Below are 16,203 nucleotides of genomic sequence, written 5' to 3' on the forward strand. Positions count from 1 at the left end.
AGTTTTGCTCTGTCACTCCAAGTACAGTACATCTTCACAGCTCAGTGCAAACTCCTGGCCTCAAGCAATCTTCCTGCTTCAGCCTCCTAAGTGGCTGAGACTACAGTCATGGTTGGGCTGGTCTCAAACTCCAAGCTTAAGCAATCATTGCAGCTTGGCCTCCCAGAGTACTAGGATTACAGGCATGAGCCACCGTGCCTAGCCTATGCTACAGTTTTTATGATTATTTTAGGATGTTTTCCTTCTACTTACTAAAAAAAAAAAAAGCTAACTATAAAACAGCTTAAGACAAGTCCTTTAGAAGGTATTACCAAAGAATGCATTGCTATCTTATCATCAGAGATGACAGTCCTGGGTGTTATAGTCCCAAAGACCTTCCAAAGGACAAGATGTGGAAGTGGAAGATGGTGATACTGGTGACCCCGACCCTGTGTAGCCTGAGGCTAATGTGTATGTTTGTGTTTCAGCTTTTAACAAAAAAATTTAAAAAGAGAAAATAAAAAAAAATTAAAGTAGGAAAAAATATGGAAAAAGGATATAAAGAAAAACTATTTTTTATAGCTATATGATGTGTTTTAAGTGTTATTTTGAAAGCGTCAAAAATTTAAAAAGTTAAAGTTTGTAAAATACAAACATTACAGTAGGCTAAGTTTATTATTAAGGAAAGAAAAATACTTTTTAATAACTTTAATGTAGCCTACGTGTACAATATTTATAAAGTCTTCAGTAGTGTATAGTAATGACCACCGTAGGCCTTCACCTTCACTTACGACTGAATCACTGACTCACCCAGAGCAGCATGCAGTTCTGCAAGCTCCCTTCAGGCTAAGTGCCCTACACGGCCCAACCCCAGAGACACTGAGGTCGATTTAGACCACCACAATAAAGTGAATATCACATTAAAGCAAGTCAAACAAACTTTTTGGCTTCTCAGTGCATATAAAAGCTATGTATGTTTATACCTTATAAAGTGTGCAGCACATCTAAAAATAGTACATAACTTAATTAAAAAATACTACATTGCTAAAAAAAATGCTAACACAGAGACATAAAGTGAGCTCAGGCTGTTGGAAAAATAGTACCAATAGACTTGCTTGACACAAGGTCTACAAACTTTCAATTAGTAAAAAACTCGTATCTGTTAAGTACAATAAAGCAAATCACTCCAAAATGAGGGATGCCTAGATAGATACATCATTTTTTATCTTTTATAGCATATTTTTACTATACCTTACCTGTGTATAGATATGTTTAAATACAAAAATGCTTATCACTGTACTGCAGTATTCAGCACAGTAGCTTCCTGTCCAGGTCTGCAGCCTTGGAGCACTGGGCGGGGGGGGGGGGGGGGTCCCAAAGAGCAGAGCGTAGGTGTGTAGTAGCCTGCACCACCCAGGTTGTGAAAGTGCACTCTGTAAGTGCCTGTTCTGCTTTCTTGCTCTTCTTTTCTGCCTCTTTAATGACTTGGGTTAACTCAAAATCTTTATCCTCTAGCTCTGAGGTTCTTTCTTTTCCATGGTCTAACCTATTTTTGATACTTTCTATGACATCTTTACATTCCCTGATTGTCTCCTTCATTTCCTTAAGCTCTGCCCTATCCTTTCTATATTCTATATATGTTTTGTCCTACTTTTGGTTCTGTCTTTCCATTTTCTTGTCCATTCCTTTTATTGCCTTTATCATCCATATTTTAAATTCCTTTTCTGTCAAGTCCATTAATTCTTTATGGGTGGAGTCTTCTGCAGCAGCTGCCTCATGGTCCCTTGGGGGCATTCCTCTATTTTAGTTTTTCATGTTGCCTGAATTTTTCTGTTGGTTCTTCCTCATGTGTTTTTTCTTCTTGTTCACTTCCTTGTTCTCCTTTTTATTTCTTACCACCTCCCTTCTTTCAAACAGAAGTCCTTGCTCTTGATGACAGTATGATACAATGTGCCACCAGGACACCAGGTGGTGCTATGGTTTTTTTAGGAGACAGAGAACCCAGCCAGCAACTTCTATGTTTCATATTCCAAACTTAGTTGCCTTTGGTGATTGCTTGTTTCCTCAGCTTTCAGACCCTACTAGGTTGGGATATTAAAGCTCACAAGAATCCTTCCGAGGCAGGTCTCACCCTGCCCCCTGACTCCAGTTCCTGTGGGGTAAAGTAGTCCATCAGTCTGTCCCAAGAGTGGAGCTCTGATCTAGGCAGGCAGAATTAAGATGGCTATACTTTAGGCCCCTGCTAAGACCTTCTTATGACCTTCCCACAATGGAAGCACCCTCCTGGCTGAGACCATCTCAGTATTGCTGCCTCTTCAGTCACCAAACCTATGGCAAATCCACTCCAACTGCTATTCAAATCTGGGTGCTGTATACTATTTAAGTCCACCCACTCTTCCAAGCTTTCCACTCAAGGGGCAGGTTCCCCAAACAACTGAAAACTCCAGAGAGGCTTCCTCCCCTCTCAGGCTTCTGTGAGCAGCCAGCAGATCCCAGCCAGTTGCAATTACTTGCCTAATTCATCAGATTTCCACCACTCTGGATCATACACTGTATCCAGCTCATCACCTCCTCACCATAGTCCCTGAGCTATGACTCTAAGTAAGGTCCTCACACAAGGTATAGTTGGTTTCTCCCTTTTTCCCCAGTCATTCTAGGAGACCTCAACTCAATGATCCTCCTGGTCTGCCATCTTGCTCTGCCCTCCAGAAGTGCACTCTAAGCACTCCTTTGCATGAAAAGGACATAGCCTAACAGTACATGTGGCCATCAGTAAGAAATGCATGATTGTACTTCCTACATCACTTCCATGATTGATATTTTAAGGAAACTGCATTAATTTTCATGTAGATGCTAAGAATAATCAGCTGGATATAGTGGCTCACTCGGGTTATCCTAGCACTCTGGGAGGCCAAGGAGGGAGGATCCCTTGAGCTAAGGAGTTTTAGACCAGCCTGAGCAAGAGTGAGACCCTGTCACTACCAAAGATACAAAAATTAGCCAGATGTGGTGGCAGGTGCCTGTAGTCCCAGCTATTTGGGAGTCTGAAGCACAAGACTCTCTTGAGCCCAGGAATTTGAGGTTGCAGACAGCTATGATGATGTCACTATATTCTAGCCAGGGCAACAGAGTGAGACTGTTAAAAAAAAAAAAAAAAAGAATAGTCAACCCCACAACAAAAACAGATAGATTAGGATGCTCTTTTGTAATGGGAAGAAAACCTACTTTTCTATGCACGGGAATGATGAACATCAAATTTAAGATAGTCATTAGCTCTTGGGGAATAGGGATTTTGATCAGGAAAGTATACAAATGAGGCTTAGTGTATATCTGTAATGTTTAATATTTTAAAGTAAATAGTGGATAAGGAATTTGTTATATTACTTTATCTATGCTAGTTTGTATGTTTGAAATATTTTATACTTTTATTAACCATGTGTAAGAGCTTTAAGAGGAGAAATATCCATCAGAGTTCAAGAAGCCCTGTTAACCTCCTGGTTTTTCAGCTACTCTGAAGAAAGGTTTTGATGAAGGACGACTATTGGAAATAAACCTCGAACTGGCAAAGGGAAGTACATCCTCTGTGAACCAGGTTACATTTGATGGAATATGGAAAGAACCACAATAGTGCCTCTGTCCCAAATGACACAAGCATATTAAATGTAAAACTTTAATGGAAAACATAATTGATACCTTTGTTTTTTTCATTTCCATCACATCCTGCTGCAATTTCTTCAATTGCTTTTCATACTGAGACTGATTTTTAAGCAACCTTGCATGCTCTTTTTGAGCTGCCTGAAGTCTCTGCAGTTCTTTATTCATAGCTTGGAGTTTCTTTTCATATTCAGACCTAACTTTCTTTGCCTTTTCTTCTGAATAAGATTCCACTGAACCTAAATGACCAAAGAGTATTTGTATTTGTTTTGTGAGACACACATTTTTTATTTCACAGATTTATAACCCACAATCTTAGAGAAGAGCTACTTCCCAAGCATGCAAACTTCAGGAGGCCAATTCTATTTTCTTATCTGTTCTTAACCTGCTTAATAATTATCAAACTTTATTTTTTTAAGTTAAAAATGTCCCCAGAATAAATCAATACACTACAACAATTAATTACTACTTTGGATATAATAATTAAATAGCCTAAATAGATTATCACCATGAAAAAAATAAACTATTTAACATAATGAAACAAATTAACATTTAATGTACCCAGAAATCCTTACAGACCATATACGGTTTTTAAATAAAAGGCACAAACTTTCACTAACAAAAAAAAAAAATAAATTTCAAAAGGTCAAAACCATTTAATGTGGCTCCTATTTTTTTTTCTTCTACAGGAAGAGCAGATAAAAACCCATTTTTATGATTTAGTTTGAACTTTCATTGGAATTAAATATAATTCATACCTAAGTTTTGAAGCACCTGGTCTCTTTCAAGTTGAGTGTCCCGAATTTTATGCTGCAGCATCATTAGCTTCTCCTCATATTGTTTTTTCAGCGTCTGCAATCTTTTCTGGCTATTTTCTAGTTCATCAATCAGCTTTTGTTTAATTGCAATTTCACAGGTAATGTTTGCTAAGTCTGCTTGATAATCAGCTATTTATAAAAGAAGAAAATAAAAATACTGACAATAGAGGCCAAAATACCATAATTATAGCTCTCAAGCAAGAGCTAAGACACCAGCATCTATACCCAGGTATTTTTATTCAGTTGGCTGCTATTAGAAATATCTCCTGGATAAAACAAAACTAAAAAAGTGAACAACATAAAGAGTGTCCACTTTGGTCAAAGACAATAAATACCATTTGTACTAAAGAATAATGGAAATCGCACAGTGAATGAATCCCAGAAGGGAAGGAACTCTTCATTGGTTTAGCACATGAGCCCTGGCAAGTGTGTGGACATAGGTCTTTCATTAAGAATGAAATGGAGAATGTTTTTTTTTGTTTGTTTGTTTTGTTTTTAACAGAAAGCTAGAGCTTGGTTTATTTTTTTATTTTCTTGACTTTTTTTTTTTATTAGATCATAGCTGTGTACATTGATGCTGTCATGGGGTACAGTGTGCTATTTTTATATACAATTTGAAATATTCTCATCAAGCTGGTTAACATAACCTTCATGTCATTTTCTTAGTTATTGTGTTAAGACATTTATATTCTTCATTTAGAAAGATTCACATGTACCCTTAAGAGATAAACCACAGACGTGATCCCACCAATCATCCTCCCTACACCCATCCTCCCCCCTCCCTCACCCCTTCTACAGTATTCTTGGGCTATAATTGGGTTATAGTTTTCCTATGAAAGCTATAAATTAGTTTCATATTAGGGCTGAGTACAGTGGATACTTTTTCTTCCATTCTTGAGATACTTTGCTAAGAAGAATATTTTCCAGCTCCATCTATGTAAACATGAAGGAGGAAAAGGCTCTGTCCTTCTTAATGGCTGCATAGTATTCCATAGTATACATATACCGCAATTTATTGAACCATTCATGGGTCGATGGGCACTTGGGTTTCTTCCATGACCTAGCACGCTACAACAAAGATATTTGTACTAGAATGTTTATTGCAGCCCAATTCATAATTGAAAAGGAGAATGTTAAGAGCTTTCTGTCATGATTTAAACCACTTCCCCAAATGAGTTTCTGCCCTTGTATTAAAGAGCAAGTACCTTTTTCGTCTGATTCAGAATCCGATTCATCAGAGCTTTCACCCCCTTCCAGGTCATTTTCTTCCTCCTCCTCTTCCTCTTCCTCCTCCTCATGATCACTCACATCTTGATTCTCTTCCTAAAATGTGATTTGTGATCATTAATAAGACAATATTGACAAAGCAAACTGATCACTTCACTCAGAGAGACAGAAGCACAACAATTTCACTTTTCCTCAGTATAAAAATTATTCCATGATTTTAAAGTTATATAATAATTTTGTTATAAATCAAATTTCATCTCTCATAGTATCCTATGAGAATATTCCCTCACAATGCTTTCAGAATATATAAGATTTAGAGTTGCCAATATTTTATCTTTCTGAGGGAAAGAAGCCCCCCCAGGACACAGATGAAACTGGAGACATCGGCCACTTCCCTTCTCTACACCCAAGAGAGTACAGTTACCAGCAACGGAGAACAACCTCATCCTGGGGCTAAAACTTACAAGTTCCTTTTTCCCATACTTACTATTTCTAACTCATTGTTTTCTCTTTCTGAAATACCCTTTTCTTCTTTCTTCTCCTGGTCAGTGTCTGTATTATCCTCTTTACCAGCCACACTAAAAAAAAAAAGGAGACCAAATGGTATGGTGTTAAAGTAGAAAAGAAAATTGTTCACCTTTTTCCTCTCAGATTTTTAAAAGCCATCAACAATTTGTGAAGACAAACTTTAAAAGTTGGTCACTTGACTGAACAAAGCAATCCCATCTGATGCTTCAGAGAAAAACAGACTTCAACATTTAACTAATGGCGTAAGGATTTGTGTCACTGGAGAAACGCTTATTCTCTAGAAATGCTGAGGAATATATTATACCCTGAAGCATGAGATCTAAGGATAAAGCTGAGAATTAGTGACAGTCATACCAGTTAATTAGAATATAAAGCAATTTAAATTCAAAGTAAATCAAAACAAACATTTTTGTTTTCTCATCTGAATGCACAAAACTTTCCTAATATACATACAAAGGCATAAAAACTACATTTCCATTGATGTCCTAACAAATTTAAGAGTGAATTTAAAAATCTAGACTAAATATGCCCACAATAAGTTTGTCTACACTGGCTGTTAGCCATTGGCGTGTTCAGATCTCCTTCTGGGGGGAGCATGGGCTCCTCCTATCCCCACAGCACGGGGCTTTTTCTCATTATGTCTTACAGAAAGAATCTTCTCAGACAAAACCATCTGAAGTTTATGCTGCCTTTTGATTCAATAGGCAATTCCGGGGTCAGTCATAGGATTAACAAGATAGAATTGAAGGCCCTCCCCTGCAGTTATCTGGTACCTACAGGCATAACTACACACTAGTGCCAGGGTCACCCATAAACTAATTCGGCCCCCGTGGCCTGGGGAGAACATGGAGGACTATAGTGGGCAAAGTTTTTGCACATCCAAACCACTCTGATCCCTTTGGGGTTAGCAACCATTATCGACTACACGTAGAGGCCACTCTTCTGTTCACTTGTCTCAAACATTTAATCAATCTAAATAACACTAAGAAAGTGAATTTTAAGCGAATCTAGATGAGAAAGATTTCTTTGTATGTGAGCTACAGTAACACATTTATATCATTAAGAATAAAAAGAATACTCAAATAAGGCAATATTCTCCAAATTCCCCTAGAAGGCATTTCAAAGTTTCATCAAACGAGCTTAAGAACAGCTATTGCTTCTTTCATGTATTCTGCTATATTAAATAACTGCTCTAATACATGGATTTATTTTATATGATCTAATTAGTCCCTATATAATTACTTAACTTTAATGTTTAACTCTAGGTCCCTATTCTCACAGATACTATGTACTCGGAACAATATGAACATAAATACTTTTCCCGGGTAAGCACTTTTCAGAGTTTGTTATTTATGTTTATTTATGTGATTATTTGGTGTCAGTCTTCCCCACTAGACTGTAAGCAGCATAAGGGCAGCGGTCAGGTCTGTTTAGCTTAGTATTACATTTTGGTACCTAAGGCCTGGCACATAATAAACGTATGGTGTTAAAGAAATCAATCCCTGTAACTATGTATGAAGCATCTCTGTTTGAACATTTCTATGTGTCTCATTGCACATGTTAAGCTGGAGTGAACTGTCATGATTTGAAAGATGCAGAAAGATGCGTGGAACTCAGCCTATCTCTGGAGTGAGAAGTATAAGTAGGGGGACACCAACACAGTCTTAAGTGGAAAGGAATCAAGTAAACTATAACAGGATTCCACAAGTGTTATGAAATCATTTTGTTAGAGACAAATGAACTTGAAGAAAACTAGGAACCACCTAGGAAGAATTCGTATGATAAGTAAGAAATATATTTATGTGACATACTGAGGCCTCTCTTAGCTGCTTATAACATACTTAGGACTGCTGGTTTTCCACCATTATGCAGTTCAAGCTGGAAATACAGAAAGACCCACTTCATCCAGTCACATGAAAAGCACAAGGCATCCAAACAGTGCTGTCCCTGAGGTTAAGGCCCAAGGCTTAGCTAGGAAAGGAAAATGCCTGAGCAAGGTATCTCCCGCCAGACTCGCCTCCCCTCCCTGGCTCACCTGGGACTGCCGCAGCCCCACTTTTCACTATTGTTGGTTCCTTTGCTACTTTAAGTTCCCCTTTTACTCCAATCAAATCCCCTTTTACTCCAGTTTATGGCCATCTAACACTTTATCCAAACACCTAACTCTACACACCCTCCCGCTCCCCACAAGTCACTAATATCTATCTACCTTAACAATGTTGTCTTTCAGTTATATATTAATGTACATTAAGATGTTCATGCCACATCTGAATCAGAATAATTGGCAGTCGTGACTTTACATTTTTAGTTTACGTCTACAAAACGCTGTTAAGGCTTAAGCTTTGAAAATTCAAGTCAATACTTAGAATTACTATACCTCAAATGGTCACATTTTCCTTGATAAACTGAGGCAAATTGATACTTAAAATAACTATCTAGGCAGCAATGGAAGATATTTAAATGTGAACTTCATGTAGCATCAGAATCTTGGGAGCTAGAAGGAACATTAGCAATTAACCCCTTCATTTGACAAGCAAAAAAGAAATTGTGGCCTGGAGAAATTAATCGATTCAAGGGAATAAAATCAAGTGTTCTGACTCCCAGACCAGTATCCTAGAACGTTGCTCTCAAAGGTTAATTCACACACTAGAAGTATACGCATCACCTGGGAACTTCTTAGATCTACAGAAGCACAGGCTCCACCTCAGCCCTGCTGAATCAGCATCTGCCTGTCAGTAAGATTCCCCGGAGAGCTGTATGGGCATCTCTGTTTGAAAAGAACCAGATGTTCTAGATGTCCTAGCACCACCAGACCGGCTCTGCTTTGGCCCTCCTTTGAGGATCACGTAAAGTTGAAAGTAAACTCTCTTCACTAAATACATATAAAGGACTTGAATATATATATATATATATATATGTTTTGTTTTCTTTTTTGCCATTTGGGCCGGGGCTGGGTTTGAACCCGCCACCACCTCCGGCATATGGGTTGGCGCCCTGGTCCTCTGAGCCACAGGCACCACCCAAGGACTTGAATATTTTAAGGTGGTACAAAGCACAACTTTCATGATGAATCTTATTTTGATCTTTCAAAACAGAAGAAATTTCACAAATATAATGCCTTAGGTTAGGTCCAATAATAACCACATCGTCCTAAACATACTGATTAGCTTCTACTGTGACTGGCAATTATTAAAAGTATGGAAACTTTAGAATACTCCATTATGTAGAAAATATAGTTAGAGTGTAAATTATACAATAATTTAAATAAAATATATTTTTAAGCCTTAAGATATATTTAAAGTCAGATATTTGATTAACTAATTGCATAGTAAAAATGTCAGGTTCTTATTTTACGAGATGAATTTTAGAAGTAGAGCTTCTAAAATAATTGTTATTTTGAAAATTTTTGTTAATCATTTTGACTGGATCATTTGACATAATCATTTTATAATCTTGAGACTTATTTAGGAAGATCTATGAATAAAAGTTCTGATAAGAAGTAAAATACCACTTGATCTTTGGTTAAATAATCATAATTCTGAATCAGTTATCCCAAATTTTTATTATGTAGAGTTCATAAATATGCTTCTAAATTTTTCCTCAGGTTTCCAGTGGAAAGAGACAATCCTGATTTTGATTTCAAATACATTTTCAAAGCAGAAATTGTTTTCCTATTTTATCCTTAAGACTGCCTCATAATCTAATCTGTAGTAAGGCCACAGTTTCCTTTTGCTTTGTTGACATTTTAACATTGTTTTCAATAAAGATTATACCACATAAAGAAGACAGGGGAGACAGGCCCACCCAGGACTTAGCAAGTGCTACAACAATATGTCAATTCCTACTCCGCTCACAAGTTTCTGAAAGACACAGAATTGCTTATTTTTTAAAAAACAAATCAAATGGGCTTCCGAGGGGTCATGTTTAGCCTTTAAAAGGTCATTGTTAAAAATTATGATAGTTTATTCTGAGATCACATGAAACTGTCTGAATTTTAAAGTACCTACTGACGGTTTTATTCTTTTAAAAAAAACTTTTAAGAAATCTATTGTAGTGTTTTTGTTATTTTTATAAAACCATCATCAGTTTTAGGAGCACCCAGTTTATCTAGTCTGCAACAGTCAACATCACTCTATAACACATTTCCCTGTGAATGGCAACTAAGTATTTAAATGACATTTTAATAAAAAGAAACCTGGGAAATATTCCAACCTTCTTTCTTCTCGATTGCTTTCCTCAAGTTTCTGTAGCCTTCGAAACCACGAGGCACAGTATTGGGAGGCCAAGCCATGAAGGGCAAACCAGACAGTAAAAAGCGAAAGTGATAAGAAGGTAAAAATGAAACATGAGCTTGAAGACTTTAAAATAAATTGTAAAAGATAATCATCAAAGGACAATACACAGTAAAAAGGCAATACATTTTGTATGAATAAAAAGTAAGTAGAAAATCAAGCAGCATTATATTTCAGAAGACTATATAGACTATCGGTTGAAATTACTCAGCAGTAGCATGTAGTCTCAATTTATATAATCTGATGAGTATATGAAGTGCTTGGATGCCATTGCTTTTTTTTTAGTTGGAAATGGATCGATTTCCTCAGCTTTCCTCCCCCCCCCCACAAAAAGAGCTCACTTTCAATGATAACCCTTTTCCTTTTTAACCTTTACAGAAAACACATTTATGGCATCATTAAGAAACTTTGCAAAGTAATGCCTTCATACCATATCATGGAAATAACACTAATATATATATACTAGGATACTACTTTTAAAAACTTGTTTTTGGTTTTAATATACTACATATGAACATCACTAAATCTAAAAAAAAAATTCAGAATCTTATATGAAATGGTATTATAGGCAAATTAATATGGTTGTTATGGTATCAATGGAAAACTATAATTTTATTAATTGGAAATAAAATCTCCTAATACTGGGATTAAAGATTAATTATCATAAACTAACTACCAAGCAGGCATATCTAAAGCAAAAGTGGGAGGGGTGAGGGATGTAGTACTTCCCATTAGTAAGATTTTTAAACAGAAACATGTAAGAAATACCATAAACAGGTAGCTAAAGGCTTTCAAATGTATAATTTTTTAAATATTCAACATACAAACATGAGGATCTTTACTCAATGGAAATGTACTATATACCAATATTTGTCATGTAGACAGAAGACAGATGTGCTAGGCTCCATTAACCACATGACAATCTTGACATAGCACACTGCTGCCCAGAATTCCAAAAATACTTTTCAGAATCATCGATGTTTTAAAGTAAAGAAAATGAGCCAGAGGCATGAATTACTTCATCAAGCCAGCTCCTCTCATTCTAGTTTTATGACATGTGATTTTCGTATTTTGGTCTGTGATCGTTTTCCACAATCAATGTATATGCTGCTATTACAAAATAAGACTGGCGATCTTTCTGAGAAGAAAGTCTGTAGGATGACATTCAGCAGGGATCCAATGGTGCGGTACAATGATGAGAAAAAGGAAAGTGAAGCCACTGCCTCAGAAATCTGTACGTTTCTAGAGTTTCAACCCAACACCACTAAGAACCAATACCGTGCAGTCTGATGGATGAGGAAGTTTCGTTGTTTTTTATTTTTTACAAGTCATTTAAAGCTAGATATCCAAAATTTGGGACTTCATTGTGAGTAGTAAATTTTCTTTACCCATAGACATAAAAAAATGCAAAAAAAAAATTTATCCCTAACATAGGCATATACTAATAATAACAAGCTAAAATGGCTCAGAGGATATGGTTCCTTGTTGAAGAGCCTAAATTTTCTAATTTCAATACAAACAATTTTTGTTTGCCTTGTACAGGAGCTATATTAAAATGCATAGTTAACATGTGCTACTAAGTAGATAAACATTAGATGCCCTCCCAATTGCCATATAAAAAACATTGTAATCAATGGTCCAGAAGGGCAAAGGAGGAATAGAGAAGTAAACTAACAATCAGATACGTCTTTGTAACTTACAGAAGTCAGTTTTTATTTCATTTATTTCCCCTACAACGCTTGTATGAGAAAGAGAGAGAGAGAGAGAATTAATAACATGTTGCCAACCGTTCTAACATTTGTAAAACTGAAAGACAGGCAACATAGTTTATTCAATTATTTGGAGGCACTTAACCCAGTTAATAGGGCATCTGTGATCCATAATGCTCCCCTATTTTCTTACTATCTACATCTTTGAAGTATTTTACACCTCTGCAGAAAATAATTTTAAAAAGATAGAAGAGCAAACTTAAAACCCCACATATTAGTTATTGGCTATAGTTCTGATAAACAATTTTGATGTAGGAGAGGGTAAAACTTTCAAGTAAAATGAGATTTGTGGCATCCTCCCTGAATACAAATCCAACATAAAAGTGACCCAACTGTGACTCTCCTACCAACTCTTACACTGTCAGAGGCCCTGTAGCCACTACAATCAAGAAATGAACAACACAAAGTAAATTAAGAGATGTAGATCTTCTAATGGATTTTAGAGTCCAGTGGGGAGGAAAGGAAGCAGCTGTGAAAGCCAGGACAGTGGAGGAGGGCTGAAACCACAGGTCAAACGACCCCAGGTTCTAGAAATAATCAGCCACATGAAGGTAAAGAAAAACTCTTTCCTACCCTGCTTGACTTTTTTTTTTCCATTAGATGACGTTGCCTAAAATTTCACTGTTTGGATTAATGAATCCTCTTTCAAAATTACAAGCATCCCTAGGAAGGAGGCTTAAGGCCGTCAGTCATTCCTACTGGTATGAGTTCCTTCAGTTAGATGGCTTTGCTCCTGAGTTTAGATTTAAGGACATAAAAGAAGAAAGTAGATAATTTTACAATTAGGGGCATTTTATGGTTGGGCAAAAGTACCTTAACACCAGACTGCATTAGGGAGGAAGGGATCCCGACAGCGCTGGGACAAAGGAAGGAGGTCAGGAAGAATGAATAGTTAAAGCATAAATTCATTTCTTTCCCACAAAGACTGGCCCTCACACATGAGAAGGAAAGGGTTCTTTCCCCTTTTTTGTCTTTTCTGAATTGTTCTTACCACACTATGAAAGGAGGAAAAGTCATGTTCTGTGAGTGAGCCTGGAAATCTGGACATCATGTGTTCAAAACATTTGCTACAGACAAATTAGTTCAAGGTTCCAAGCAAGTAATGTTTCATTGACCTTACTGTATATGCAAAGTTGAGGACAGAACCTAAATTTTGCAACGCCCTCTCTGATAGATAAAATGGAGCGTGTCATGCAACTGAACCAGAATCAACACCTCCAAACGGGAGTGTCATCTCCAAGGGACCCCCATGGGAGACTAAAGCTGCTGTCCTTCCAAGTATTTCTGGAACTCCACATTTATTGTTTGTTTCAAAATGTAGCCAATCCTTTGGCTAGAATGAAAGCTTATCTACATTTTTAAAATAGGAATTTATGCTATAGACCACTAAAAGTTATTGAGTTCTAAATGTGATGATGAAATGCTTTAAAATAGGCTTGGTTTCCATTTGTTAATCTGAAGCAACATTAGATTATAGTGTGGCAAGATAAATTCTATTAAATTCTATAAATGTGATACGTTGTAGGATAAATTCATAAACTGGCTTTAAAGACTTTCATAGTTCCATTTTGTTCATAGCACACAAAAATATTTTCTAGTTTCACAGATTATGTAGGTGTTCAGTTATAGGAGATACACTATAGCATGCACATGAAAAGGCTTTAAATCTCTTTTTGTAAAGCACTCTGTGCAAGTATGAATTTTTAGTAAGTATCAATTTGTTTTTCTCTTTCTATGTTATCTTTCACTTCTTATCTAGATTGTCCTTTTTCTCACAAACATTTTATTTCTTTTTGGTCAGGAAACAATTTATTTTCTTCACTTAAACTTTTATGTTTAAATCCAGTTGTTTGGTGAGTTCTTATGAATTAGTACTAACATATACAGTTATTTTTAGCTTAATTATGACAACTATGCACGTACCATAATCACTGAATTAGTCATAATTTTTCATTTTGAAATAACTGCTGTTTTTTTTTTTTTAATTACCTTACATGGATAGGTGTCCTATAGTAAAGGAACAAGAAAAAAGTCTAAACAACAAAGCATTTTTCCTTTAGCACTTTTTAATCAATCAGAAGTGCTGATTGCTGTACTGTATCACAAAAATAACCTGAATAGGAAGTATTAATTTGAGATGCCTATCGCTACTATAAAAATATCAAAAACAGCCTAGATTTCTACTGGATACCTATTTATTTTTCATTATTCACATTCAACAGGTAATTAGGGCAAAATCCCCAGACTCATTTCAAAAGAAAAGAACAGAATCAGTTTATGACCTTGAAAAATAACCCTGACTTATACTTCCTTATTATTCATGAATACAAACCACCTACACCTTTAAAAACAAGTCACACCATTTGACACTTTGACCAGCTACAGAATTGGATTTTACAAGTAAATGATAAGTCATGTGCAAAAGTCTCATGTTCACTCAAGCAGTACATGGGGGTAACACTAGTTTTAATTATCCTGTGATCATTATTTTAGTTTTAATTGCCCTCAGTAAGGGAGAGCTAATCATTATACATTTCTTAATGCTGCCGTAATCAGTCATCCATGAAGAACATTTATTAAGACATTAATATCTCAAAAATGCAATTTTATTTACAATGCCTCCAAACCATAAATGTGTAGTTCCTTTTTTAAATTATTTTAATTATTCTTTTTTAAACTCAGGAACACAAAGCAGGGTTGATGTAAACAACTTAAACTACCTTGGACTTTGATCTACTGACTGTTCAAGAAAGAAATGCCTGGCTGCCCAAATAAATTTCTAAATAAGCTGAACAAAGCAACAGGTAGACTTAATGTACAAGGTATTAACCCTGTAACAAACCACATGGCAAATAAGATGGCTTTGTCTTTTTTTGAATATCTAGCCAAAAATGCTTAAACTTCGTTTGACTGGCATGATCAAAGCATGTTCTCAGTAAGTAATCTGAATTTGACTGCACCACAGACTCAAGTGTAAATACGTAGAGAATTTGCAAAAATTTAACACTCACACATGACAAGTGGTCAAATTTTTATTTTCTTCCTCTTTCTTCTTTGCATCCAGTTGATTTCAGGGGGATGCAAGGAAGTGAAAGACTAGAACAGTGGTGAAAAGCCGAGTAACTCCTTGTTGTAAGATTAAGAAAGCTTGAAATAGCATGAATAACTTTCATGTAATCAAATTAGAAGCCCTGCAGAAAAATACTTAATAGGCCAGATGACATTAAATGACATTGTGATGGATTAGTTTAGCCTTTAGTTAAACTAATCTAGACAGGAATTAGAATATCCATGAGACTACTTGGTTGCATTAGAACATGGTGGTGGGGGAGGGATGAAAACATTGAGTTGTAACGGTACAGCAAGCTTTGCGGAAAAGCGAGATGAATGGAATGCAAAAGCAGCTATGGGAAGAAATAATCTCTAATAGTAATTTCTCCTTGTATGGTCTAAATAAAACTTATTACCATGTTATTACAAGTAAGCTTATTTTTCTCACATATAAGTAGAGACAAGTCACTAAAGTATATAGCTGCAACTGTCTGCTGATTTACTTCATGTATTACCATACTTCATGTGACTATGTATACTCACTGTAATTGCAAATTAAAATCCCTGAAAAGAAAAAGTAGGAATTCATACAGCAGTGATTTTATAATACTACCTTTTTTTCTTCTTCTTTTCTTTCCTCTTCAGCTTCTCTAAATCTTTCTTGGCTAAATCTATAATTTCGATGGTTTCTTTGTCCGAGGATAGTATAGTAGGAGAGAAAGTGGATGATCCGCCGAAATACGGCGATCTTGCTGCGGCTCTTGTCAAGTTTTTCCGAAGGTTCTCGTTCACTGCTTCACTTTCTAATAATTTTGCCCTAGCAAATAAAAATAGATTTATGTGGAAAGCATTTTTTACTGTGGTTAAAAAATACAGAAGATAAAA

The 16,203-nt window shown here is 36.0% G+C and overlaps 2 protein-coding genes across 4 annotated transcripts in view; both read right to left on the reverse strand.

Annotated features, from left to right (window-relative positions):
* Nucleotides 1–6,250, reverse strand: part of KIF21A (kinesin family member 21A) — a 49,824-nt gene extending 43,574 nt beyond the window's left edge. For all 3 annotated transcript variants that reach the window (XM_023515379.1, XM_023515378.1, XM_023515377.1), the window contains exons 1-4: nt 6,166–6,250; nt 5,657–5,774; nt 4,392–4,580; nt 3,673–3,872 (exon numbers count right to left, since the gene is read on the reverse strand). In XM_023515379.1, the coding sequence (XP_023371147.1) occupies nt 3,673–3,872; nt 4,392–4,455 (264 nt within the window). In that variant the 5' untranslated portion in view covers nt 4,456–4,580; nt 5,657–5,774; nt 6,166–6,250. The remainder of the gene's footprint in view (nt 1–3,672; nt 3,873–4,391; nt 4,581–5,656; nt 5,775–6,165) is intronic.
* The window catches only part of LOC111726537 (kinesin-like protein KIF21A), a 26,693-nt gene continuing 15,160 nt past the window's right edge, over nt 4,671–16,203 (reverse strand). Inside the window, exons 8-11 of the mRNA XM_023515364.1 lie at nt 15,932–16,135; nt 6,166–6,256; nt 5,657–5,774; nt 4,671–4,732 (exon numbers count right to left, since the gene is read on the reverse strand). Coding sequence (XP_023371132.1) covers nt 4,671–4,732; nt 5,657–5,774; nt 6,166–6,256; nt 15,932–16,135 — 475 coding nt within the window. The remainder of the gene's footprint in view (nt 4,733–5,656; nt 5,775–6,165; nt 6,257–15,931; nt 16,136–16,203) is intronic.

Source organism: Otolemur garnettii, unplaced genomic scaffold, assembly GCF_000181295.1.
Source record: "Otolemur garnettii isolate 467f Iridium unplaced genomic scaffold, OtoGar3 scaffold00070, whole genome shotgun sequence".
Classification (NCBI taxonomy): Eukaryota; Metazoa; Chordata; class Mammalia; order Primates; family Galagidae; genus Otolemur; species Otolemur garnettii.